This window comes from Gracilinanus agilis, chromosome 6 (genome assembly GCF_016433145.1).
Source record: "Gracilinanus agilis isolate LMUSP501 chromosome 6, AgileGrace, whole genome shotgun sequence".
NCBI classification, from domain to species: Eukaryota; Metazoa; Chordata; class Mammalia; order Didelphimorphia; family Didelphidae; genus Gracilinanus; species Gracilinanus agilis.
In genome coordinates this window covers 243,286,128-243,312,739 of record NC_058135.1, presented here as the reverse complement: position 1 = coordinate 243,312,739, position 26,612 = coordinate 243,286,128, and the positions used below count along the sequence as shown (strand labels likewise).

The following is a 26,612-nucleotide window of genomic DNA, read 5'->3' as shown; positions in this document are numbered from 1 at the left end:
CAGTGGCAGAGACAGGACTAGGAACTGGCCCCCTGCAGTCAACTGAGTGTCCTGCCCATTACACTAACATGCTTCAGGCTTGCTGGCTTTGGAATAAGAAATCACTGCCATCAACTGTTTTTATTCTTTGTAGCTACATTTCTATGTGCAAACATGGAAACAAACACCTGTTCAGTAGAATATTTGAAGATTCCCAATTTTTGCTAGTCCTCGTGTATGGATGTCAGAAATTGTCATCTTTTATGTGATGAGGAATATTCTACTCCTTTGGAAAAATATGTTCCAATCAGAGTCCTCGAGAGGCAGATCCGAAGCCCATTATCTTCTAGGACATGACAGGGAAATTCATACTGTAGATCCAAAATGAGAAATCCAATCCAAGGTCAGTTTGTAAATTTCCACATCATTAATCTCATCAATCCCACTGTCAGTCCTGGATGAAATCAATTTTGTTTCTCCTTCATTTTACCCTACGTTGAAAATTATAAGCAAAATAAGCTTAAAAATATTGTTTCCTTGTTTTCCTAAATAGTTTATCATCTTTCATGATAGAAAGTTGAATCTTTGGTAGAAAGGTAATAGTTGATGGATGTATCCCCCAAATAAACCAGAAGGCAGTAGGATAGAGCAAAACAAGCCTTTTAAAAGAAACTGGGAAATCAGGGTCTGGCTTGTATCTTAACTGTGCCTCTAGCTAGTTACATGACCTTGGACAAATCAATTTTACCTCTCAGTTTGTCATCTCTCAAATGAGAGGACTGGATCAAACGAGCCCTAAATTCCCTTCCATCTCTAAATTGATCATTTACTCTGAATCTAAAATAAATAAGTGGCGATACACACTTGTATAAATAATGATCAAAGCAATGTTTTCAGTAGAAACAGAATTACTCCCTGTTGGGGGTGGCATTTAGTTTTTCGTTTTGTTTTGTTTTGTTTAAAAGATTTTATGAAAGGAAACTGTGTGTCCGCTTGTGGTAAGGCTTTGAAAAGGCTAAGATTGATAAATTCTTTTGCTTTGTATGAGTACCAGTTCACCCTCTGGTCTTTTGTGTTATTTTTAGAAGATTATTTCTTTCTTGTCTTTGGGTCAGTGAGGAAGGAGTGGGTGGGACCTCTACTTTTTTCTTAGCTACAACAACTTCAGCTTTGAATCGAATTTAAAAAAATATTATGTATCCGCTATGTGCAATGCACTGACTTTGTGCAATATGATCTGGACAAGTTGATCTAGGAGTGTTCAGTGATACTCATTAACTATTCTCGGCAAGTGATTTCCTTCCAAGAAGGGAAAGGTCAGAGCCAGAAGCTCAGAGTGGCCTGATAATATACCATGCAAATGACATGCTGACATTCCAGGAACCCTAGTGTAGGGCAAAGAGCCCTGCCTGTCGTCCAGGGATCAAAAGACTTGACTCTGTGACTTCTAAACTGTGTGACCTTGAGCAAGTGACTTTGTATCTTCAGATCTTTGCATATACACGCACAAACATACATATATATATGCACACATATGTACACATGTATATGCAAATGAAGACTTTGATCTTTGTACCATTTATCTCATAGGGTGCATCAAAAGTGATATTGCACATAAAATGCTATAATATTAAAAACTAGAACCAATATCAAGAGACAGCATGTAGTAATACAGAGGTGTTAAACTGCTACAAGTGTCTGGTAAAACTCCTGAGTGCCATTGCACCAGATTAAAATGCAACTGAGAAATGTTTACTAAAACAAACAAGTAAATAAATGATATATAATAATATATAATAAAATATATAGAATGTATTATTAATATAATATATGATAATATTATATAGTATATAGTAAAATAAATAGAATGTATTATTAATATAATATATAACAATATTATACAGTATATAACAAAATAAATAGAATATGTTATTAATATAATATATGATAATATTATAGAGTATATGACAAAATAAATAGAATATATTATTAATATAATATAATATTATACAGTATATAATAAAATAATAATAAATATAAATAAAATAAATAAAAACATAGACTTATTTGATGTTTTCTAAGTCAGTATGTGGACAGAGGAGATCTGTTTCTTCTTTGAATGTGACACCATTGCTAGCATGGAAAGTTGGTGTCAGAACCATGAAAGCCTTTATTCAAGGCCCCCCTCTGTTACCTACTGGCTCCTTGACACTAGAAAAGTCACCTAACCTCTTAGGGCTCCAGGCAACTCTCTAAGACTCTAGGTTACACAGAAGCTTTGGTGATAGAAAGAGTTTCCACACTAGAGAGAGTTCCCTTTCCCAGTGAAATCACAGATCCAGTTCTCATTCCAATAACAAATTAATCCCACTAGGAATAATAGTATTTTTGCATGATAAATAAGAAGAATCAAGATTGAGCAAAACAAAAAAGCCTATAGAAAAATGTATTCCCTCAAAAGCAAGACTATTTTAGAACTTGTATCAAGAATGTTTATCCCATTCTAGCCTGAAAGAATGGGGAAATGTAATTAGATTGTTTCAGAGAGAGAAAATTATTTTAACTAGCCCTCTCCTCAACTAATATCATCTGCTAACTTAGTACTCAAGTGCAGATTACAATAATAGTTGGCAGTCTCTATGAATAACCATGTGTCTTATACTTTAAAAACTGTCGCAACTCTATAGACTTTTATACCTTTTGAAAGTACTTTCAGTTCATTGTCTCATTTGATCCTCATGGCAGCCTCATGAGATAAGGAGGGAAGAGATGATTTTCATTTTACAGGTGAAGAGATTGAAATAACTTGCCCAAGGTGAGGGAGGATTCACTGTATCACTCTGGCCCTGTCTCCATGAAGTTAGAAAAGCATTTTTGTAAAGTAGATTTAATAAGATTTAATAATTTTATAAATCAAATGATTTCCTTAGGTAAATTAGACAAAAAAAGATGGTTATGATGCTATAGTTATAACATGTTTATAGTTTGAATATAATATATAAACATATAATATGTTACAGTTCAAATCATAGAATCTTAAAATTGAAAAGGATGTCAAAAGTCATTTAACTAAATCCATACCTGAAACATGAATTGTTTGTTTTCTTCAGTCAATACTCACTCTTCATGACCCCATTTGGGATTTCTTGGCAAAGATACTAGAGTGGCTTGGTATTTCTTTCTCCGACTCATTTTACAGATGAGGAAACTAAGGCAAAGAGTTAAATGACATGCCCAGTGTCACACAGCTAGTAAGTGTCTGAAGCCAGATTTGAACTCAGGAAGAGGAGTTTTCCTGATTCCAGGTCCCAACCTCTATCTACTGTGCCAATTGAATTGTTGGACAGCCCTAATTGTCAGAAAATTCTCCAATGTGTTGAGCTAAAATTGGCTTCTCTGATAATTTTCACCATTTGGTCCTAATATAATCCTACCTTCTAGGCTCAAACAGAACTGGTATAATCCTTCTTTTACATGATTACTCTTTAATTTTGGCTTGAATGGGGTAGAGAAAAAAACCATTGGATTTTAGAGTCACAGAATTTGGGGTCAAAATCCTCATCTGATATGTATTATCTTTTTATTCTTAGGAAATCAATTAATTTCTTTGGGTTTTGGTTTCCTTATCTAAAGATAAAATAAATGATTGCTAAGGTCCCATCTGTCCTAAAATCTATAACCCTATGAATTCAATCTTTTGTTAGAACTGAGATTTATTTATTGAGACAGATCTATAGGAAGAAAAATGATCTACAGAAGAATAAGTCCACTCCTAGTGTTGCCTAGAAGTAATTTTTTTTGTATGTTCTTGTAGGTTGTTTCTTGAATCTACTCAGAACTTTAGAGATGCCGAACTGGGGTGGAGGAGCAAGCTGTGGAGCCTGTGGAAAAACAGTCTATCATGCAGAAGAAATCCAGTGCAATGGGAGGAGTTTCCACAAGACTTGCTTCCACTGCAGTAAGCTGAGTGATAAACCTCTGAGCTGTGCTTCCAAATTCACATTGGACACAATGAATGAATGAATGAATGAATGAATGAATGAATGAATGAATGAATGATGTGAATGGAGTCAGTAAAAAAGCATTTATTAAGTGCTAACTTTGTGTATGCCTTTAGTACTAACTTAACACTGACATATTAAATAGGGAAAGCATGGTTAGAACTCTTTTTGCCCAGCTAGATGATAGAGGGCCTTGGATAACAGGACAAAGAGCTTAAACTCTGTAGCCTGAATGTAGAAGAGAGGAAAGAGAAAAAAAAAAGAAATACTCATTTTTATAGTACCTACTGTATGCCAGGCACTGTGGAACGTGCTTTACCATGATCTCATTTGATCCTCAATACAACTCTGCCAGGTAGCTGCTGTTATCACTCCTCCATTTTTCAGCTGAGGAAACCAAGGCAAACGGTGGTTAAGTAACTTGCCCAGGGTCACACAGCTAATATCTTGAAGTTGGGTTTAAATTTAAATCTTCCTAACTCCAAGCCCAGTGTTCTATCTGCTGTATTACTTAGCTGACCAAGAAGAAACACAGGCTTTGGAGACAGATGACTTGAGTTCAAATTCTAACAGTCTTGTGTACTTATTACTTCTGTGACCCTGGACAGGGCCCCCCTGCCACTTTTCCAAGCCTCAGCTTCCTCATCTGAAAAATGAAGAATTTAAACTAGATAATTTCAAATGTCCTTTTTAGCTTTTAAGAACTTTATCAGCCCATCATAGTAAACAGAAAGTTGGAATACAAAGCTATAAGACTCAGCTTTAAACTTCTTCTAGCTGTATAATATAACAGATTATTTGTTAGTCAATTAAGAGTTAATTGGGGGGGCAGCTGGGTAGCTCAGTGGATTGAGAGCTAAGCCTAGAGATGGGAGGTCCTAGGTTCAAATCCAGCCTCAGACACTTCCCAGCTGTGTGACCCTGGGCAAGTCACTTGACCCCCATTGCCCACCCTTACCACTCTTCTGCCTTGGAGCCAATACACAGTATTGATTCCAAGACGGAAGGTAAGGATTTTAAAAAGAAAGAGTTAATTAGGAAATTGGGTTATTAACAAGGTTGTATATAAGAAGGTCTCCAGTTTAGAGAAAGATTGTGGACAGTTTATCTTAAGAAGTCAGCTGAAATTTTCATGAGGTTTCCTTAAAAGATTTTCCCAAGAGCCCTTGGTGTCTGAGGTAAAAATAACGGACACTCTAGGAGTTTGACACTCAGATAGCGGAGGTTTTGGTTTTTCCTTGGAAAATCCTAAGAGAAGTTGGTGACAGTTGATTGAGAAGATTTTGGAAAATTTGGAAAGTTGGTGGGTTAGATCGTCGGTTTGGAGAGAGACCGGCTGAGATTTCTCTCCATGTCATTACAGAGATGAAGGAACCTGTCAAGAGCTGGTTTCTCTAAAGCTGGAGATAAGGAAAGGAATTATTTGTAAAATTAATGTAGAATAATCTATATAGATAGAATAAGGGTATAGATAGAATAGGAAGTTATAGGTCAGCCTTGATTTTATCAAGGGAGAAGCAGGCTCTTGCAAGCCAGAAATTTGGGGGTGGGTTATATATAGAATTTTTATATTTAGGGTAAATATACATATCAATAAGAAATATATTTATTTCCTACCTATTCTCCTTTCTTTTCCCTTTCCTAAAAGTTTTATATTCACAATAAATAGTTACACACACACACACAATTAGTCTGAGCAGGATTCTTTCAACTGCTTAGACTCAGCCATCTTTACCAACTGTCAAACTCAGGATCTAACTCAACTCAAGAACCTGACCACAGCCACCATCAACTGTTGACTAATACCAATACTAATCAATATCTAGGGTCTCTCTCTCTCTCTCTCTCTCTCTCTCTCTCTCTCTCTCTCTCTATATATATATATATATATATATATATATATATATATACATATCCCCAAATAACAATGACCCTAGGCAATTCCCTTAATTTCTTAGTGCTTAGTGTGGAGAAATTGCAGGCATGAATTGGTAAAATAAATGTTTTTTCACATGGAACTTCCTACACAAATACAATTCCAAGTCCAGTTCCAGTCCTATCTTGTGAACTTTGGTAGGCTATAAGAAGGACAACCTGCCATGCTTCTAATAGCAGGTGTCAGCTAGTCCCTATCTCACACATGGGGTCCCCATTTTATACCTATGAGTAAACTAGGACTTTGAGAGATGCAAAGACTTGGCCAAGGTGGCATAGACGGTAAATGACAAAGCCAGCATTCACATCCAGGCTTTCTGATTCCAAGTCCTATGTTCTTTCAACTTCAAAACACACTCTCTCTAAGGTCCTTTCCAACTTTCTGAGATCATCAGAGACTCTCAAGAGCTGTTGAAACATGGATTACTGTGTTAGTAATAGACACAGGGAATATATAAGATGACTTTAGAAAATACTTAACCCTCATACAACTAAAACCATAAGTAAATCTATAATTGCCCAAGAGTGGATCTTTTTCTGGGCTTTTTTTGTTTTGTTCTGTTTTAAATTCTCATTCGTTTGTTCAGCCTTTCTGAGGATTTTCATCTTTAGAAGCAAAGTAAGACAGGCTAGAAATTTAAGAAATTCCTGATGTGAGCAGGTGGTGGGATAATCCATTAATCCAAGAAGTGATTCCACTCTGGGCAACAATCCCTAGGATTCTTCTGGGATTATGAGCCTATCAGGTTATTCTCACAAGCACCAAATATGTCTCTATGGCTAGAAGCTCCCAGTGATGAAAGCCAGCACATGCCCTGTGAGAATGTGACCATTTACCAGCTCCATCAGTGCAAACTTGGCTATAAACCAGACTCTAAAGGGATGAACAAGGCCCTCCTTTCCAAACTGCTCATTAGCTATCTAGTCTCCCCCACTTTGGTAGGCCTGGCTTAAAATTCAGCTGGGCTAGACAACTTGCAGGCGGGCTCCTGGCAAATATATAACCCCTGTGTTCCTCCTGGGCTCTTCATTTATGTCCTATCTGGGAGCTATTTTAATAACACTTCAAAGGCTTTGGTTCCATTTGTTGCAGCAAAAAAGAGACTCCATACCAGAAATAGAAACACGGTATCTACCTCCACACCTTCCATTATCCTTTACTTTTCTCGGTAAACATAATTACCGTTTTATAAGAAATGGAAGAAAAATGCTCACTCTCAGATGAGGATAGATTACCAATGCTTTTAGTTTTGTGATGAGAGATTGTTCTTTAAAAGTCATCTCATGTATCCTCCAGAATTTTTCTATGATGATAATCCAGGTTTCAACAGCTCTAGTGAGACCAGGATGGATTTTGTGAATCCACACTCACAGAATCCTGGAATCTCAGAAGTAGGAGGAACTTTGCAGGGCATCTAATCCAATTCAGACCTGGCTCAAGAATTCTGTCTACAAAAAAATTCTAGAGGATGCAAAAAATTCATTTTTAGTCTGTGACAAAGAGGTTTTTAAGGAGAGCTCTTCTTTGGCTCTTAATAAATGCCTATTGATTGACTGGTGATGCAGAATCCTTGGTGGTAGCTGAGGATCTCTCACTGAGACTGGAGCTCAAGATAGAATTTTAGCAGTGTTTTGGCAAAACAAACCATTTGAAATCCCTTAAAGTTCTAAGCAATTTTTACATTGTAATCTTGCCTGCTCTCCTCCTCCTGATCAAATTTAGACTTAGGTCATGGTCCACCTATATGTGCTGTCTAAGAGTTAAACAATGGCAGCAGGAGTTAAACAATGGCAGACTAAATCTCTGGTGCACATATCCATATCTGAGCAAGGTGCCTTCTACTTCCATTCGTTTTGGGTTCCTCACTGCCTGTGGTTTTTAGTAGGCTGATCTCTGACTGGGATGTTTTTTGGGGGGGTCCTAGAGTATTATAGCTCTATATGAAATAAACAATATAGTCTAAAAAGAAAGATGTTTAGAAGATCTCGCTTGGTCTATCTACAGAATTCCCTCTCATTTTGGATTTTATACATGGTTGACCATTGAACAAAATTATCCTTTTGGTTGCATCAATAAAGGAATTTTGATCTGAGAGAGTGCTTGTTGGAGGGGAACTTCTGAGAATGTATTTTGACCTCACGAGTCAATTTGAAGAGAGGGGGGAAGTAATCAACAAGGGTTATAAATAAAATTTATTGTATTCTCTATGTTTAGTGTGCCGTACACACAATCATGTGACCGTAAAAATGTGGTGTACTATTCATTTGTTTAAAAGAACTTCCTTTTCTAATACTTACATCAAAGAGATTTATAATCTGTAGATTTTGTTGTTGTTTTTGTGTTGTTTGGATCAGGTCTGTGGTTTCCTTGGCATAAGGAGCTCCAGATGAGAAATTTCTCTCTACCAAAATAGACTGGCATCTTTTTTTTTTTTTTTTAGATATTTTTCCATGTTTACATGATTCATTTTCTTTCCCTTCCCTCTTCCCGTCCCCCTCCCAGAGCTGACAAGCAATTCCACTGGGCTGTACAAATGTTATCATTTGATACCTATTTCCATATTATTCATTTTTGCTAGAGAGCGATTTTTAAAAGCCTAAACCCCAAATCACATACCCTTATATATATGTGATAAGTAATGTCATATGTTTTGCTTTTGCACTTCTACTCCCATAGTTCTTTCTCTCAATGTGGATAGCATTCTTTTACGTAAGTCCTTCAAGAGTGTCCTGGTTTGTTGCATTGCTACTAATAGCAAGGTTTATTGCATTGGATTTTTCCACAATGTTTTACTTTCCGTGTACAATGTTCTTCTGGTTCTGCTGATTTCACTCTGTATCAGTTCATTGAGATTCTCCCAGTTCTTATAGAAATCCTCCAAATCATCATTCCTTATAGCACAATAGTATTCCATCACCATCATACACCACAATTTGTTCAGCCATGCTCCAATCGATAGACACCCCCTCATTTTCCAATTTTTAACCACTGCAAAGAGTGTGGCTATGAATATTATTGTACAAGTATTTTCCCTTATTATCTCTTTGGGGTACAAACCCAGCAGTGGTATGGCTGGATCAAAGGGTATGCATTCTTTTAAAGCCCTTTGAAAATAATTCCAAATTATAGACTGGTATCTTCTTTGCAATTTCTTTGCATTGAGAAATTAAGAGATATAAGACTTGCCTGGGATCACCATCCGGTATGTGTCAGGGACTAGACTTTAACCCAACTATTCCTGGGTTCTTGTACAGAATGTTCCATCTTCTGAACCCATTTGCCTTTATATTGGTTGTGTCATGTATGCCTAGAATGTTCTCTCTCTTAACCACCTGCCTCTTAGAATTCCCAGCTTCCTTTAAACACTCAGCTCAAATGTCACCAGGAGGTCCTATTCAGACCCTACAGCTACAATGCCTTTTCTCCCAAACTACTTCCAGCTACTCAATTTGCTCTCATATGCACTGACTTTTGTACGTGTTGTCTCCCCCAACAAAATAGTAATTAGGCCAATGTCACTGGATAATAGTGTGTGGAAGAAAGTATTGTGTAAAAAGACTGGACAAATAGGAAGAGACCAAGTTGTAAAGGGCTTTAACAGCCACGGAAAGGGTTTTCTATTTAATCTTACAGATAATAGGGAACCACTGGGGTTTGACATGTTAAATCTATACTTTCGGGAAATCATTTTGACATCTGAAATGAAATGGCTCTGAATGAGGAGACATTCAAGGCAGGGAGACCAACCGGAAAATTAAGGCAATAGTTCAGACTTGAGGAGATGAAGACTACACCCGGGTAGTGGCTGTGTGAGAGAGAAAAGACACATATGAGAGAGGTTGTGAAAGTAGAAATAATGAGACTTGGCAACAAACTGGATATGTGGAATATGTGTAAGAGAGTAGTTGAGGATGATACTAAGATTGGGAGCTTGGTGACAAAAAGGATGGTTGTATTTTCAATAATAATAGGGAAATTGGGAAGAGGGGAGAGGTTTAGAGGGAAAATAATTCACGTTTCAGATATGTTGAGTCTGAGATGCCCACTAGGCATCCAGTTTGGGTTGTCCAGTGGGGACCTGGTTTTGTGAGATGCTTAGGAGAGAGGTTAGCCCTGGATATAAAAATTTTGGAATCATCTGCTTAGATATGATGATTAAGCCCACAAAACTGTCTGGTGAAGCCACCAAGTTAGACAGTATAGAGGGAGAAGAAAAGAAGTTCCAGAACAGAGACTAGGAGACTTCCAAGATAAAAAGACATAACTTAGATGAGGAACTTGTAGTGGGAACTAAGAAGTGGAAAAATAATAATTTAGCTCATTGGGACTTATAAGATCAGTATAGAAAGGAGAGGAGGACCCAGGACAGAGCCTTGAGAGACACCACCATTAGTGGATATGACTTGAAGGAAGGTCAGCAAAGGAGAAAGAGACAAATAGAAGGAGTACCAGCAGAGAGCAGGGTCATGAAATCCCAGAGAGGAGAGAGTTTCCAGGAGAAGAAGATGACCTACAGTGACAATGCTTGCAAAGAAGTCAAGGATGATGAGGATTAAGAAAAATTCCAAGGCAGCTGAATGGCTCAGTAGATTGAGAGCCAGGCCTAGAGACAGGAGGTCCTAGGTTCGAATCTGGCCTCAGACACTTCCTAGCTGTGTGACCCTGGGCAAATCATTTAACCCCCATTGCCTAGCCCTATAGCAAATAAAATTAATATAGAAGGATATATATATATGTATACATATATATAAAAGATATTAGGGTTTAAAAAAATTTTTTAAAGAAAAACTCAGTAGATTCGGCAATTAAAAGATCTTTGGTGACTAGAAAAAGCAATTTAAATTGAACAATGAGGTTGGAAGGCAGATTGCAGGTGATTTAAAATCTAGTAGAGATTTTAAGATTTTAAGAAGAGAAGCAAAAGCATTGAGTGAGATAACTTTCTCAGAGAAGGAGACGGGGGGGGGGGGGAATTTGATAGTTATCAAGTCCAGGGCTTTCCAACTGTCTTCTGCAAGAAAATATTCATCTAGGATAGGCTTTAAGCTTCCAAGTTCATGAGTTCTTTGGTTTTTTGACCATGAACCATATTTTCCAACATATTATCTATCATCCTCCCAAAATGTTTCCTTTGTTTAGAGGGTCTTACAAATTCTTTATAGAGTCTTCATAGAATTTTATGCTTCTTCATTCTCTACAACCAATACTGGTGCAGAAGCTAAATTTGTCTTCATGATAATCTATTTACTTGATGCTCATTGTGATCACTGCAATGTGAGATGATGAACCAACATATGAAATAATTCTTATTGTCTTTTAGAGTGCAAGTAAACCAACTAAGTCTTTCCTTTGTTTCTCCAAATCTAATAGCTAATCTCTTTATCTGTCATTTTATTTTGCCTGCTTTCATTTGTACAAAGAATCCACTTTAGATGTGATATAGTTCCTCCAAATCTGAATCAATTCGTTGTTCTTTAGGGGAAAGTTCTAATATTTAGGATATCAACTATTAAATCTTTATTTTTAGGTGATCTAGAAATCATTATCCTGACCACCCTCTGCCTCTTGTTTGTGCCACTTCACTTTTGTCACCATAGAAACAGAAGGGAATTTTGTAGGTTTAATTCCAACTTATATTTTTACCTCTTTCAGTGGTCACAACGGTTTAGGAATTCATGAATTAGTAGCCAATGGCTGTTAAGTAGTCTCTCTATACTTAGCTAGGCAGTTACTCAGATAATAGGCACAGAATCTCTCGGACTACACTCAAATCCTTTCTAGTTTGTTAGAGCCTCCCAGAATTTATACTTTCTAGGCATGACTTTTGAGAACCCAAGGCCACTACTACAAGGCTTGAGGGTCAGTATGGCTTTTATGAAGCATTTATGAAGGAATCTAATCTAATAGGGAAAGTAACACGTAAACAAATACATACAAAGCACTAGAATGAAGGAGGATTGAAGAAGGCTTCCTATAGAACAAGGGTCGGCAACCTTTTTGGCCGTGAGAGCCATAAATGCCACATTTTTTAAAATGTAATTTCGTGAGAGCCGTACAGTGCTCACAGTGCTGCTCCTGTAACAGCACCTGAAAAAAAATTGACTTTATGGCTCCTGCAGAAAGAGCCACATCTGGCCCTCAAGAGAGCCAGATATGGTTCGAGAGCCATACATTGCCGACCCCTGCTATAGAAGGTGGGATTTTAGTTAGGACTTAAAGAAAGCCAGGTAAGTCAGTAGAGTAGAAGAGGGAGAACATTCCAGGAAGGGGGGACAGCCAGAGGAATCGTCTGGAGCCAATCCATTTTTTAAGTGTATGACCATTAGCAATTTTTGTGTGTCTCAGTTTTCTCTTCTGTAAAGTGAGCATAATAATAACATCTAATTTCCTGGATTGTTGTAAGGATGAAAATGAGAAAATATTTGTAAAACATTTGCGAACCTTAAAGCACCATGTAAATGTGCTCCTCCTCCTCTTCCTCATCATTTACCAAGAACTGTTTCTCAGTAACTAAAGGATATAAACAATTTACAGAGTGGGAACTGTGGATTATCCACAAAGATATGAAAAAGGGCTTAAATTACTAATGATAAGAGAAATTCAAACTAAAGCAAGTCTGAAATTTTACTTCAGCAAACCCAGCAAATTGGGAAAGATCCAATCCAATCCAACAAAAATAGAAGCAATCTCAGTTGGATGGGATGTGGGAAGATAGGCACACTTCACTATATTGTTGGAGCTGTGAATTGGTCTAACTGTTCTGGCTGACAATCTGGAATCATGCAAGAAAAATAAGTAAACCTTTCGCTCTGATGAAGCAGTCACAATACCAGCATCCAACTGGCACGTTCTCCAAGGAAGTCAAAGAGAGAATAAAAGCCTCCACATATAATGAAATATTTGCAGTGCACTTACATGGTAGCAAAGACCTAGAAAAAAAAAAGTTCCTACCAATCAATGGCTGAACAAAGTAACATATGAATGGAATGGAATGTGTTTGCAATAAGAAATAAATCTATGGAGAACTGAGCGACATGAGAAGAACAGACTGAGCATAGACAAAGAGAGGCGTAGTCAGGAGAACACTTTGTAAAATGATTATAATGTAAACAGAAAGTACCCTGGAAGAAAACTAAACTCTGAATAATTGTAATGACAAGTCTTGGCCACGGAAAACAGTTAATGAAACATGTCACCTCCTCTTCACAAAGAGGTAGGGAGGGGACATTGGGAGTAGAATATTGCATACATTGCCAAGATGCGATGCTTTTGCTGAATTGTTTTTCATTTCAAGGAAAGATTCCATTTTGAGGGTTAGGAGAAAATATCTGGAAATGATGGTAATATAAAAACAGTAAAATTCATTAAAGTGATTTTTAAATGGGAGGTGCTATGCATTATTAATCTATGAAAACAAATAATAGGTAGCTTTAATATACTGCTTTGAGTAAAGTGCTTTAGAAATATTTCTTTCGATCCTTGTAGCCACCTTGGAAGGCAGATGCTAGCATCATCACCATTTTACAGATGAGGAAATTGAGGCAGAGGTTAAGCAACTTGTTTAAGTCACACCGCTAATACGTGTCCAAGATTAGAGTTGAACTCAGGTCTTTCTGATCCCAGACTCAATACTCCATCCATTGCGCTACCTCCCAAACACTGATACAAACTCTCGATAGTGAATTTATTTATTTATTTTTTAAACCCTTAACTTCTGTGTATTGGCTCCTAGGTGGAAGAGTGGTAAGGGTGGGCAATGGGGGTCAAGTGACTTACCCAGGGTCACACAGCTGGGAAGTGTCTGAGGCCAGATTTGAACCTAGGACCTCCCGTCTCTAGGTCTGACTCTCAATCCACTGAGCTACTCAGCTGCCCCTGATAGTGAATTTATTTTGAGAGAGATTGTGCTATTCTCACACAAGAAGGACCCCTAATACCAAGTTTCCTCTTTCAGTGGCTTGCAGAAAAGCTCTGGACAGCACAACAGTAGCAGCTCATGAATCTGAGATCTATTGTAAATCATGTTATGGGAGAAAATATGGCCCCAAAGGAATTGGATTTGGACAAGGCGCCGGCTGCCTCAGTACTGATACTGGCGAACATCTTGGATTGCAGTTCCAACAGTATGTTAAAATCCTGTCACCTTTCTATTTTGCTGATGTTCTATTACCCAATTATTAGGACACTTCGTTTAGTTTCCATAGCGACGTTTTCTGGAAGTGGAAGAATGGACTAGAGTGCTGAAGGGCCTATAATAGGAATAGTCAATTTGGCCAAGTTTTTTAAAAAATAATTTTCCATTTTTCTAAAGACTCTTTAAATTATCTGCCATTCTAACAGGCAATTACTCTTATACAAGAGCTCTCGGTTTGCATGTTGATGGAGAACCTGAAATGCATGAATTTTATGGGGTTTGAAGGTTTAGAGATCTTCACACCATCTCCTTTTTTAACCTTTGAGAGATTAAATGTCAATCACATTAATACGGCAAAGGCCATTATTGCAACTTGTATTCTTATCTTCTAAGAGATATAAAAGTCCCCTTCCCCTCTGAGCCTAGATCTTTGCCCCTGGGTCATAAAATGAATAATTACAAATCACCCAAGAAAGTGACTCGGGAGCGAACTCTTAATGGCTGAAATATAGAATCAGCTGCTTTCCTAGTGACATTAGTAGAATGGCTTTGGGAAATCTTTGCTGCAGCTTGTAATCAATGTTAGCATCATATCAAGATCTTATTCTGTGCTTGGCACAGTGTTAAAGCAATGGGGATACCCAGAGAGGCAACGACCTGCACCTTCTCTCATGGAGCTCATATTCTAATGGGGGGAGACAACACGTAAATAACTGAGTGTGTACAAGATGTATTCAGTGTGAAGGAGAGGCAATCTCAGAGGAAGGCACCAAGGGCTATTCCAGGCAGCAGGAATGCAAACACAAAAATAAAACACTACCTGCCTATAAGGAACACTCGTCCTATTGGATGGAAACAGTGCATATAATCATTGGGAAATAACATAGGTAAGGAAACTCGCCTGATTTATCTGTATGAAGTGGCCGAGAATTCATGAAGAGGGCTCCGTTTGCCTTTCTAGGCTTAACTACCCTCCGGTCCAGTCAACTTGGACTAATTACTACCATTCCCTGAACACAGCCAGTACCTCTGTGTCGTTGGCTTAGAATTCCTTCCTTGTTCCATTTTTCTTTGCCTGTTGAAATCTTATTCATCTTTAGATGCCCATTTTCCAACTTTTTGAGCTGGGCTGCCTCTTCAAGGGAGTTTCATTTGTAACATGAGAAAATGGGAATAGATGATTTCAAATGCCTTCCAGCTTCGACATGCTAAGATTCTAGAATTTGTCAATTCCTCCAACCAAACACTTTCTTTGTGCTGGCACACGATACCTAGATCATAAGCTCCTCCAGGGTAAGATCCCAAATCACTTATCTTTGCATTTTTTTCAGTAACTAACATGATATATGGCACCTGAACAAATGAATTCATATCAGTTAACTCACGTGAAGATTATATAGATTAAAACAAGAAGAACAGCAATAAGAGCTAACATCTATAAGGCCCTTTAAGATGTGCAAAGCATTGTACACACACACACACACACACACACGTATGTGTGTCTGTATCTTTTGACCTCATAGCAATTCTTACAAGTAAGTTCTAATATTGACCCCATTTTACAGATGAGGAAACTGAGGCAAACAGAGGTTAAAACACCAGCCAAGTGTCATGTATCTATCATCTGGGGAAGGATTTTTAACTCATGTCTACCACTGTTCTACCTAGTTGCTTAAATACATATCCTTTCAATAGTCTAGTCTAAAAATTTCAGAAAGGAAAGCAGTACCAACATCAAAAAAAGGATATGAAATCCTGAAATTTAGAAGAAGTCTTCCTTCATTAATCTCATTCAATTCCAAGACAGGGTTTCTACTTGAGGAAAAAAGATTACATTGAGAAGATCTCTACTGTGTTCTTAGTTTTGTTATCATGATGGTGTCACAGAAAGAGTCAGAATGCCTTGGCTCTATCTAGTCTTAGCCCTGGGACTTACCGGGCATTTGCCCATGGGTACTTGAAATCTCTGAGTCTCAGTTTTCTCATCTGTGAATAATAATAATCTGTGAAGGGATAATAATCCTTCCTTTACCTGCTTAATAAGGTTGTGATAAGGATGAAAGATTTAACATTGGTGAACATGTTTATTAGTTGTAAAGAATCCTACAGAGGTTCTTTCCAACTCCAGAGCAGATGAGTTTCATAATAAATGCTTATTGATCGACTGATTTATCTTACAATCTGACTATTCTATTACCCTCTTGATTTGTTTCTGGTCTTCCAGGCAAGACCATCTTTTATGTAAAATGTAGCAGATTGAATTGCAAAGAGAAATTCTATGCTGTTGAATTTTGGCATTTGTTATCAGTCTATCCTCACCCCCTTTAATAAAGTTTTCAAATCTTTCTTTAGGGAGGAAGACAGAATAAATCAGATCACTATACATATATTACTAGGGACTCATGTTGGTTAGGAAAAACTAAAACCAAGAATCCCAGAATGTTAGATCTAGAAGAGAATTTAAACATCATCTCATCTCTCTCCACTATTTTATACTAAAGATAACTGAGGAACTGATGGAGGAGAGATTACTCAGGGGCTAAACCAGGTCCCAAATCTAGACTACCTGCTCTTTATCCTATCTTGTCTCAGGAAATTAACTGATTGATAAAATAAAATCATGTGGACCACTAATCTGTTTTTTCCACCAGGTCCCCAAAGACAGCTCGGTCAACTACCAGCAACCCCTCCAAATTTACGCCAAAGTTTGGAGAGGCAGAAAAGTGCCCTCGTTGTGGCAAATCAGTGTATGCTGCTGAAAGGATAATGGGTGGTGGCAAAGTAAGGACTTCTTACATTCTTCCTTTCTTTGTTTTTGGTGACAAACATTTTTTGCTTGAATTTTAGTTCCTAGAAACCAGAAGGCATAGAGAAATTAATGCTACCTATTGCCTATGACTATCATTCTAAAATGTACTTTGAGGCATGGAATTGAGTCAGCATTTTTCTTTTTTGGCAGGGGATGGGGAAGGATAGAGTTAGAAATACTTTCATAAGAGTGATTGGTGGGACTCTCACCTCTAATATGATTTTAGAGTTTTTTGTTGTCGTACAGTTGTTCGGTCATACCCAACTTTTCATGACGCCATGGATCACAGCATGCCAATACTATCCACGGGATTTTCTTTTTTCTCTTTTTTTTTAAGTTCAATTAGTTAATTAATTAAGAATATTTTTCCATGGTTACATAAATCATGTTCTTTCCCTACCCTCCTTCCCCATGGGATTTTCTTGCCAAAGATACTAGAATGGTTTGCCACTTCATTCCAGTGGATTGAGACAAACATAAGTTAAGTGACTTAACTAGGGTTATGTATACCTCAAATCCCAGGCTGTATTTGCCTTCCTGGCTTTAGACCTGGATTCTATCCATTGACCCAACTAGTTGCCTCACTTTTAGAGGCTCCATTAAATAGGTTATTTAAATTGCTGCAGAGACTTGGGATAACCAACAAAATCACTTTTGTCTGAAATATTTAAATAATTAAAGCAAAAATGTTTCATTGGTTCAAATTACTTGGATGACTGGCTCGTTCTTTTCCTTTCATCTTGGATATAAGCTCAATTTGAAATTACCAGCTAAATGTCATGTCATATGCTTGCTACCCACTGTAAGGTTGTTCCTTGGATAACCTAAAACTAATGGAGTTCAAACCAAGTTAGCCTCCCTGGTTAAAACTAAATAACATCCTTACTCATCACTCATTTTTAAATTTAATTAGATTTAAATGTATCTTTCTTCTGAGAACATCCCAGGCAATAGCCACCTAAATTCTCTAGGGATTGGTTATATCTTTACATGTAGCTACAATCAATGTCCTGCAGTATGAAAATAATTGCTTGCCTAGTCCTTTGATAACATCTTTCATTCTATCTTTCAGCCATGGCACAAGACTTGTTTCCGATGTGCCATCTGTGGGAAAAGCTTGGAATCTACAAATGTTACTGACAAAGATGGAGAACTCTACTGCAAAGGTGAGTGAAAGGAGAGGAATGTTTAGGTGCATCATGGGCATCTCTTTGCCAAGAATCCTTCCTTGCCTTGCTGTCAGGCCAACCTTCTGAGCAATCAGAGAATTTGAGTTCTTTGGTGAGAGCTAAAGTTGCCTCAGGGGAGAGAGTTTGTCAAATCAGTACAGTTTTAGTCTAATCTCTTGCCTAGAATACAGGCTAGGGTGAAGTACTGAGTCTTGTACTTTGGGGCTAATGATGGGGAAGATGCATTGCTGCTATGAAGATGATATGACTGGAGTTGGTCAAAGCATCAGTGATGAAAAGAAAATGATATATTCTCAGACCCAAGACATTAGAACTAAAAATGTTCTCAAGTTCCCATATATAATTGTCAGTCTATAATGAGCTCTCCATCTTTCCATCCCCTTCCTTCGATCTGCTCATGCCTTGACAACCACACTCACTTTCTCTTTTCATACACCTTGCTAGCCTCATTCTCCTGCCCTCCCCACTATCACTACACTACTATTCTCCTCAAGAAAACCTAGTCTCCAAAGAGGAGAAGACTAAGCAATGATTAACTTGTCTCAAATGTCACATTTCCCAAGCATTTCCTTAACATGGGCTCCTTCTTTGATTTCATCAATATGATGTCTGATTCCTGAATCTGATTCCAGGACATCTACTCCTTCTCAACCTGTGTACATATCTTTCCCTAAACTCTCATAGGATCTTAGAGTTTGAGATGAAAAGAGCCTCAGAAACCACTTAATCCATCCTCTCACATTTTACAGAGAAAAACAGAGGCTTAGGGAACAAAGTGAGGCCATAGATCACATAAGTTAGCAAACATTAGAGGTGAGATTTGAATCCAGGTCCTCTGCCCCCAGAGTCACTGACCCGCATTGCTTTTTCCAGAGATGCCTTTCTCTGTTGTTTTTTTTTTTTGGTTATTATTTCACAAATATCAGTGAATCATTGGTACTGATTATTATGTGTTACCCTCAGTCCCTGGCTAGCTCATAAATGTGCTCATAAATGTCCTTTTATGTCTTCATCATTTCTCCAGCATAAATCGTTAATGATAATGTTGCTTTCTATTTACAGCCAACATGGACTGAATACCTATTTGCATTGCTCCTTGCATCTAATTCTGGGTTAATCTCAAAAGTTCTCATATAGGGTTGCAAATAAATCCCTACATACCTCATGCCCAGCAATCCTTTTATTTACTTTTTCCAATCTCAATTTTTATCCATCATAGCTGCTTTTTCTCACCCTGTTTCTCCACAGCTCTTTTCTTATTAGTTTTCCTTTTGTGGGATTGAGGAGGAAATGAGCCTCTTTACAGATATGTGAGGATTTATTAGCTCTATAATAAGCACCTCCTGACTTATAAGGATGAATGATGTGTTTTCCCCAGATCCTAGATTTAACACTACTTGGACACTGATCATTAATAAAAAGAGCAATGGTTTTGATTGAATCAGGCCCAAGTTCTGATTCTAGGATCTGTTACCCTCTCGCTGTGAGATCTTGAGTAAATTACTTAAATTCATTGAGTCCCCAATTCCACTCTGTAAAATTAACTGGTTAGGCTAGTATCTATGAGACTTTTTCAATTCTACTCTTCTAGATTTTTTTTTTACTTTTCTCTACCCACCTTAACCAGTGCTTCAAAAGTCAAACATGGTTGGACACAATAAAAGCTGACTCTCAGAACCCAAGTTGGTCCATTTTGTTTTACCCCAAAAGGGAAATGTCCCACAGAGTTTAAATCTTCATCCAAGCCATCAGTTTCACCTTATGGGTGTCAAAGCTTGTTCAAACAACTAAATAGAAATTAAAGCTACTGGTGGGGTCAGGGTCCACGATTTCTTCTTAGTAAGCTACCTACAATGAGAACTCTCACTTCAAGGCAGGCAAGAGCTTGCCAGTTACACAGTTAAATCTTTTAAGAACTATCAATATATGGGTAGGTCCAATTTTAAGGAAAAAAATTTAATGTATAGGTAGATCTAGACTTAAGAAAAAAATAAAAGATAAAGGTAATTTCAGTTTTAAGAAAATTTACCCCAATACCCACAAAATAAACAAAAACAACTCCCCAAAGCTAAGTTGCGTTGGAGGATGTCATTCACATTATTGAAGCCCCCTGAGGTTTTGGCTTGCCCTAAGCAGTTGTAAAGAAGGAAGCAGAGGGTTCTGAGCACTTATGGAATATATAGTTATATATCCCAAAACTTACAGTATTCATAAGAAATAGAACTTTGGAATTTCAGCACTCACTGGGAATAGAACCATAGAATACCAACCAATATGCACACACAGATTTTCAGAAAAATATCTATGATGTAGAGTGTATTATGACTAACAAATACTATGATCTTACTGAATGAGAATGAAATAACATAACAGTGATCGATATGATATCTCCTTCTTTGTTCTCATCTCCTTTCTTTCAGTTTGCTATGCCAAAAATTTTGGCCCCACAGGAATTGGGTTTGGAGGCCTCACACAACAAGTGGAGAGGAAAGAGTGAAATACGCCAAATTCGGGGCATTTGGGTATGACTTTTCCTGGCATGAAGTTTTGAAGAGCGATCCCACACTGGATGACTCTGTTTCCCAATGATCATCTTTGATGCTGGACAACATTTCTTTACAGAAGCAGTTGTTGTACTAAGTGATGCTAGGAAAGTCTTTGGAAGGAAATTGATTTCAGTCTATTATGTTACAAATAATTTAAATCTTAAGCTACTTTTGGGAGTGATAAATAAATGGTTAACTGGTGCCAGAGGATGTCCTGGTACATTTCTTGAATTGGCTTTTTAATGGGGAATGATTTTTCAAGAAAAAGTAGAAACACATTTTATAGTCAGTTTCAGCCGGGTGTCTGGTAATCACAATCATGGGAAGTAAACAGGGAGGTTTGGAAGTTGCAAGGCTAACATGAAGATTTCCTTGCACATGTAGGTGTTTAATAGATGTTTCTTGAACTGAATGAAAAAAAAAACAAGTGCAATAAAGTGAGGAAAACAGTCGACTAAGAGAAAGAGTAGAAGATTCCAGTGATTTCCCCAATCTGCCAGCTGGGAGAAAAAAGTCACATAAGAATGAAGAGAAGATGAGGGGATGAGAGAAAAAAGAGAAAACAGAGTTACCATTTTAAAGCAGAAAGTAAAAGGCATGTTGTTGTTTGAAAGGAAATATTTATCTCATCCACCAGCTTTTGAAAACTGTATGCTTCTTGAAAACTCAGAGGACAATAAATGGTAGATATTGTTTACTTCACAAATCATTTTAAAAGGCAGTTCCTTTATTTTTGGACTTATTCTCTTATTTAAATGGCTTTTCATTCAAATTGCTAGAGCTGAGATTAAATTGCAGCTGATTAAGAAATTCTTTCTTCTTTTCCACTATCCAGAGATGCAATGTATGTGTGTATACATGCGTGTGTGTGTCTGTGTGTACCTGTGTGTGTCTGTGTGTGTGAGAGAGAGAGAGAGAGAGAGAGAGAGAGAGAGAGAGAGAGAGAGTCAGAGACAGAGACAGAGACAGAGACACCAGGAGAACTGAATTATAATTCTGCTTCAACTATCACATCATTATGAGCCCTTGGGCAAGTCTCTTATCAGTTTACTAATCTTTAAAGATGATGGTTTTAAGACTAAGTGATCTTTAACTCTCCTTCTAGATCTAATAACACTGGCAGCATAGTATAATGGGAAGAGTATTTAGAATCCAATGATTTATACAAGTCCAAGTTCTTACACTTCATAGCTTTGCAAGAACAATGATAATAGCTAGCATTCATCCATCACTTTAAGTCTTAAGAGTTCAAAGTGTTTTACATATGTTATCTGTAATCCTGGGCAAGCCATTTAAGCACCCTGAGTCTTAGTTTCCTCATCTATTAGGACAATAATATTTATACTACCTACTGCACCGGGCAGTTAGGAGGACAGTGTTTCCATGATACATTTTCATCAGGCTTCATTTTCCTTCAATGACTCCTCACTTGAGCCAAATTATGAGATATAATCTTGCTACAAAGAGCAAAATAACCACTACTGTTTTTTGATTTTCAGTACAGGTTTCTGAGTTAATTAGAGAAAAAGAAAACTAATGAGAATAATAGCAATTTGAGTGACAAGAAAAGATTTTCCCTATGGTTATATGGGGTAAATTCACTCATCAGCAGGAGAACACATACATACACACACAGAGAATATGTGTGACAAGGACATATCATGAAATGGCACATATTATAAACTCAGTTAAGGTGCCCTTATGCAGGATACACACTCACACCAGGAACCAATGTGGACAGGGTAACTCACACCTCTAGTGCTACAGGACTGCATATTGTGTCTCTTCTCTGTTGACTTAGCTTAGCTGAATATCTCCACTGATCTTATGGTCCTTGAGCTACTTTATGCTATTCTCTATTGGACTTCATTTCTTCAAGGCCATTTTCTGTTCTCTCCTATTATGATAAAATGGCTAGAAAGCCTCTGAGACTTGATAAAGGCAGGCTGATACTCTTTTAGTGCAATTAAGACTATGAATTACCAAAATGAATATGGAAGAAAAGTAAGCAGAATGCCTCAGGCTAAGCAAAGCTGCAGCCCTTGGCCCCAGACAATTATTTGACTTAGGGTTAAAAATTCCAATTGAATTACTGTTTGTCTTCCCATGTCTCCAAACCATATTTCGTCTCAAAATCCTACTATAAAAACTGCTTAGAAGCCTCACACCCAAGCTCCTCCTTGACTGATAAGCAAATGAAACTAAGTAAAACAGGAATGATCCCTATTTCTGCATTTTTTATATACCCACCAGTAACAAAACCTTTGACTTTTTTGTTATATTTGGGTCATCACAAAACCTCATAATTCTCTCTGCATGTAAATTTTATAAGAATCAGTCAATTACCAACAACAATAAAACAATTACATTTCAATATATATTATTGGGCTCAGTGCTGGAGACACAAGGGAAAATGTGAAACACATCCTACTCTCAAGAAGATTACATGCTATTGGTGTAAACAATGTGTAAATAACTAAGTACAAGTAGAATATATGCAAGATAGTTTTGGAAGGAGAGCACCAGGAAGTAGAAGTAGAATCAGGGAAGGCTTCATGTAGAAGGTAGTATTTGAGTTGAGTTTTGAAGAAGATAAGGGATCTTAAGAAAGGGATATGAGGAGGAAGTACATTGTAGGCACAGGTTATAGCCATTATACAGATATTAAAGATTGATCGTTATATGTGAAGAACAGCAGGAAAAAATTTGGTATGAGGAATATAGTACAGCTGGAAATGCAGGTCAGGACCAAGTTGGGAAAAGACTCTAAATGTTAGATGCCCTACCAATTAAACCTATCAAACAATGTATTTTATATTTAATCTGGAACAGCGGATAAAGAATATCAAGGGAATCCATTTTTAAAAATGTAAAGTAAAGCAGTCTAGTAGTATCAGATTTCAAACTATATTACAAAGCAATAACATCAAAACAATATGGTATTGACTAAGAAATAGTAGTGGTTCAGTGGAATAGATTAGGTACACAACACACAATAATAAACAACCATAGTAATCTAGTGTTTGGTAAACTCAAAGATCCAAGTTTTGGCAACAAGAATTCAATAGTTGATAGAAATTGTTGAGAATATTGGAAAGCAGTTTGGCAGAAACTAGGCATTGGCCAATATATCACATCATATATTAAGATGAGGTCAAAATGGATGATTTAGACATCATGAGTGATATAAGCAAATTAGGGGAGCATGGAATTTTTTACCTCTCAGCTCTATGGATACAGGAAGTATTTATGATTAAACAAAAGAAGAGGGAATCATGAGAAGTAAAATGGATACTTTTGATTACATGAAATTAAAAAAGGTTTTGCATAAAACCAATGCAGCCAAAATAAGAAAGAAAACAGGAAAGTGAGAAACAATCTTTGAAGCACATTTCTCTGATAAAGGCCTCATTTCTCAAATATATAGGGAACCAAGCCAGATTTATCAAAATAGGAACCACCTCATAATTGACGAATGGTCAATGCATAGGAACAGGCAATTTTTAAAAGAAGAAATCAAAGCTATCAATAGTCACATGCAAAAATGCTCTAAATCACTAATTAGAAAAATCCAAATTGAAACAACTCTGTAGTACCACTTTTCACCAAAAAAGAAAGTGAGAAATTCTGGAGAGAATGTGGAAAAATAGGGACATTAATGCACTATTAGTGGAATAGTGAACTGGTCCAACCATTCCAGAGAATGATTTGGAACTATGTCCAATGGGCTATAAACTATATCTATCCTTGGCTCCAGCAATACCACTTCTAGGTCTGTATTCCAAAGAGATCAAAGAAAAAGGGAAAAGATCTATGTGGGGAAAAACATTTAGAGCAGGTTTTTGTGGTGGCAAATAATTGGAAATCAATGGCATGCCCATCAATTGACAAATCCTTGAACAAATTGTGGCATATGATTGTCATGGAATACTAATGTATCATAAGAAATAATGAGCAGGATGGTTTCATCCTGGGAAGACTTATTATATGAACTGGTACAAAGTGAAGTAAGCAGGACCAGCACATCATGCATAGTAACAGCAACGTTGTACAATGATCAACTATGAAAGACTTAGCTACTTTGATCAAGACAAGAAAGTTCCAAAGGACTTATGATGAAAAATGCTATGTCCAAAGAAAGAACCGATAAACTCTTGAGTGCAGGTTGAAGCATACCTTTAAACTTTGTGTTTCTTCCTTTTCATTTTTATATTTGAGACATAGTTAATATGGCAATGTTTTGCATGACTTCACATGTATAATAGATGGCAATCATATTGTTTGCCTTCTCAGTTTGGTGGGGGGAGATACTGGAGTGAGGGAGAGAATTTAGAAATCAAGATTTAAAAAATATATATGCTAAAATAAATAAAAGGGGAGCATAAAAATGCCAAATAGATTGCATTTTATTCTGCAGGCAATAGTTTTCTGGTTTCCTGAGTAAGGGAGTGACAAAGTCAGACATAAGCTTTAGGAAAATCATTTTAAAAGTAAGAAAAGATATTTAAGGATGAAGAGAAGATCATTATGTCCAGAGGTTGGTCTATAAGGGAATCATAGAGGTGAGTCTTCAGTTGAGCCATGAAGAACAGGAAAAAAAGATATATATTTGTGGTGTGGCATGTTGGCCTATGTCTAGTTTCTGCCAAGTTGACCTCCAGTTTTTCCAGCAATTTTTGTCAAATGCCGAGTTCTTGTCTCAAAAGCTTTGATTTTTGAATTTATCAAATACTAGCTTACTAATTACTGTTGTGTATTATACACTACTGATCCACTATTCTGTGATTTAGTACCATATTGTTTTGATGTTTATTGCTTTGCCATATCGTTTGAAATCTGGTACTGCAAGGCTGACTTTCCTCACATTATTTTTTCATTGATTCCATGTGGAAAAAATAGAAAAGGCAAGAACAAGTATGGTATATGTTAAGGGTAGATTGACTTTGCTGGAATGGAGATTCTGCATGGTGAAGTTGTGGGAGGAAGTAGGACTAAGGTGAAGTCAGTTGATGGGAGCCTAATGAAAGTAAGTTTTGGAGTCACAAATGGGTCTACTGAGCAATAGTTAGCTATTAAAAATTCTTAGGCAGAACAAAATGATGTTTCAGGGAAAATAATCTAGCATTTGTGTGTCTGTGGAGTGGGATAGTAATTCCCATTTAAGATGTTGTCCCAGTAAACTAGATGTGAAGATAAAAAGTAAAGATCAGAGATGATTCCAAGAATACAAAATTTCCATTCCAGCATGGGGGAGATAGGAGGTATTAGTGTTACACTGACATAAAAGAGGATCCTTTTGGGGAAGAGAGAGGTCACGGTTTAAAACAGACATGGTGGCACTGAGGCAATAATAAACAAAAACATCTAATTAAAATAAAATAAAATAAAAATCTTAAATCCTGGCAGCTGCATATAATACAGCAAGCTAGGAAAGGTTTAGAGCTGTAGATGTGAGTCCTTCCAGTTTGTGGAAGTTTCTAAAAATAAAAGCATAAAGGAGGAATGGACAATTAATGGTCCAGTTTCAGGGTATACTCACATTTAAGGAGGAGACAATGGAAGGTCAATTAGAAAGGTAAAAAAAAGGCCAGGAAAGTAGTGTCACAGAAGGCAAGTGAGAGAAATAGAAGAGAATCAGTTCTCAAAGAGAAATGGATTCTGCCAAGAATTGGGCATAGTGGTGACTGATGAAAGTAGCTAAATTGGAATTTGGTAAAGAAAAAGAGGGAAAAAGATCATAAGTCATGAAATGTTGGAGCTGGTAAAGATAATAGAGAAATCTTTTGATCTAATCTGCTAATTTGACAAAGCAGAAAGTTAGAGAGGTGAAATAATAGTCAAACACACATACATAAAAATTGGCAGAATCAACAGTAGAAACCAGGAGTTCTGTTTTATGTTTCAGTAGGACAGGAGTTGGACCAAGACAAAAGGTATTTTCATTTTTTTAACTTTTCAAGCTGGGAGGGAATGGATCCTGTTCAAAGGTAGAAGAATCTAGTATAGATGAAAACACT

General features: G+C 37.1%; 1 protein-coding gene across 2 annotated transcripts; it reads left to right on the top strand.

Moving 5' to 3' along the window:
• The first annotated feature begins 3,797 nt into the window (after positions 1-3,797).
• CSRP3 (cysteine and glycine rich protein 3) lies at positions 3,798-21,304 on the top strand. 2 transcript variants are annotated; one of them, XM_044681103.1, is made up of 5 exons: positions 3,798-3,937; positions 13,871-14,039; positions 16,702-16,831; positions 17,932-18,025; positions 20,470-21,304. In XM_044681103.1, exons 1-5 carry the CDS (start codon positions 3,826-3,828, stop codon positions 20,544-20,546), a joined length of 582 nt encoding a protein of 193 aa, XP_044537038.1. In that variant the 5' UTR covers positions 3,798-3,825; the 3' UTR covers positions 20,547-21,304. The 2 variants fall into 2 exon arrangements, with proteins under 2 accessions (XP_044537038.1, XP_044537039.1); XM_044681104.1 differs by having other exon boundaries at positions 13,871-14,043; positions 16,712-16,831.
• The last annotated feature ends 5,308 nt before the right edge of the window (positions 21,305-26,612 follow it).

Coding starts and splice junctions, on each gene's coding strand:
- CSRP3 (XM_044681103.1), top strand. CDS start 3,826: ATGCCGAACTGGGGTGGAGGAGCAAGCTGTGGAGCCTGTGGAAAAACA. Junction 14,040..16,701: donor CTTGGATTGCAGTTCCAACA/GTATGTTAAAAT, acceptor TTTTTCCACCAG/GTCCCCAAAGACAGCTCGGT. Junction 18,026..20,469: donor TGGAGAACTCTACTGCAAAG/GTGAGTGAAAGG, acceptor CCTTTCTTTCAG/TTTGCTATGCCAAAAATTTT.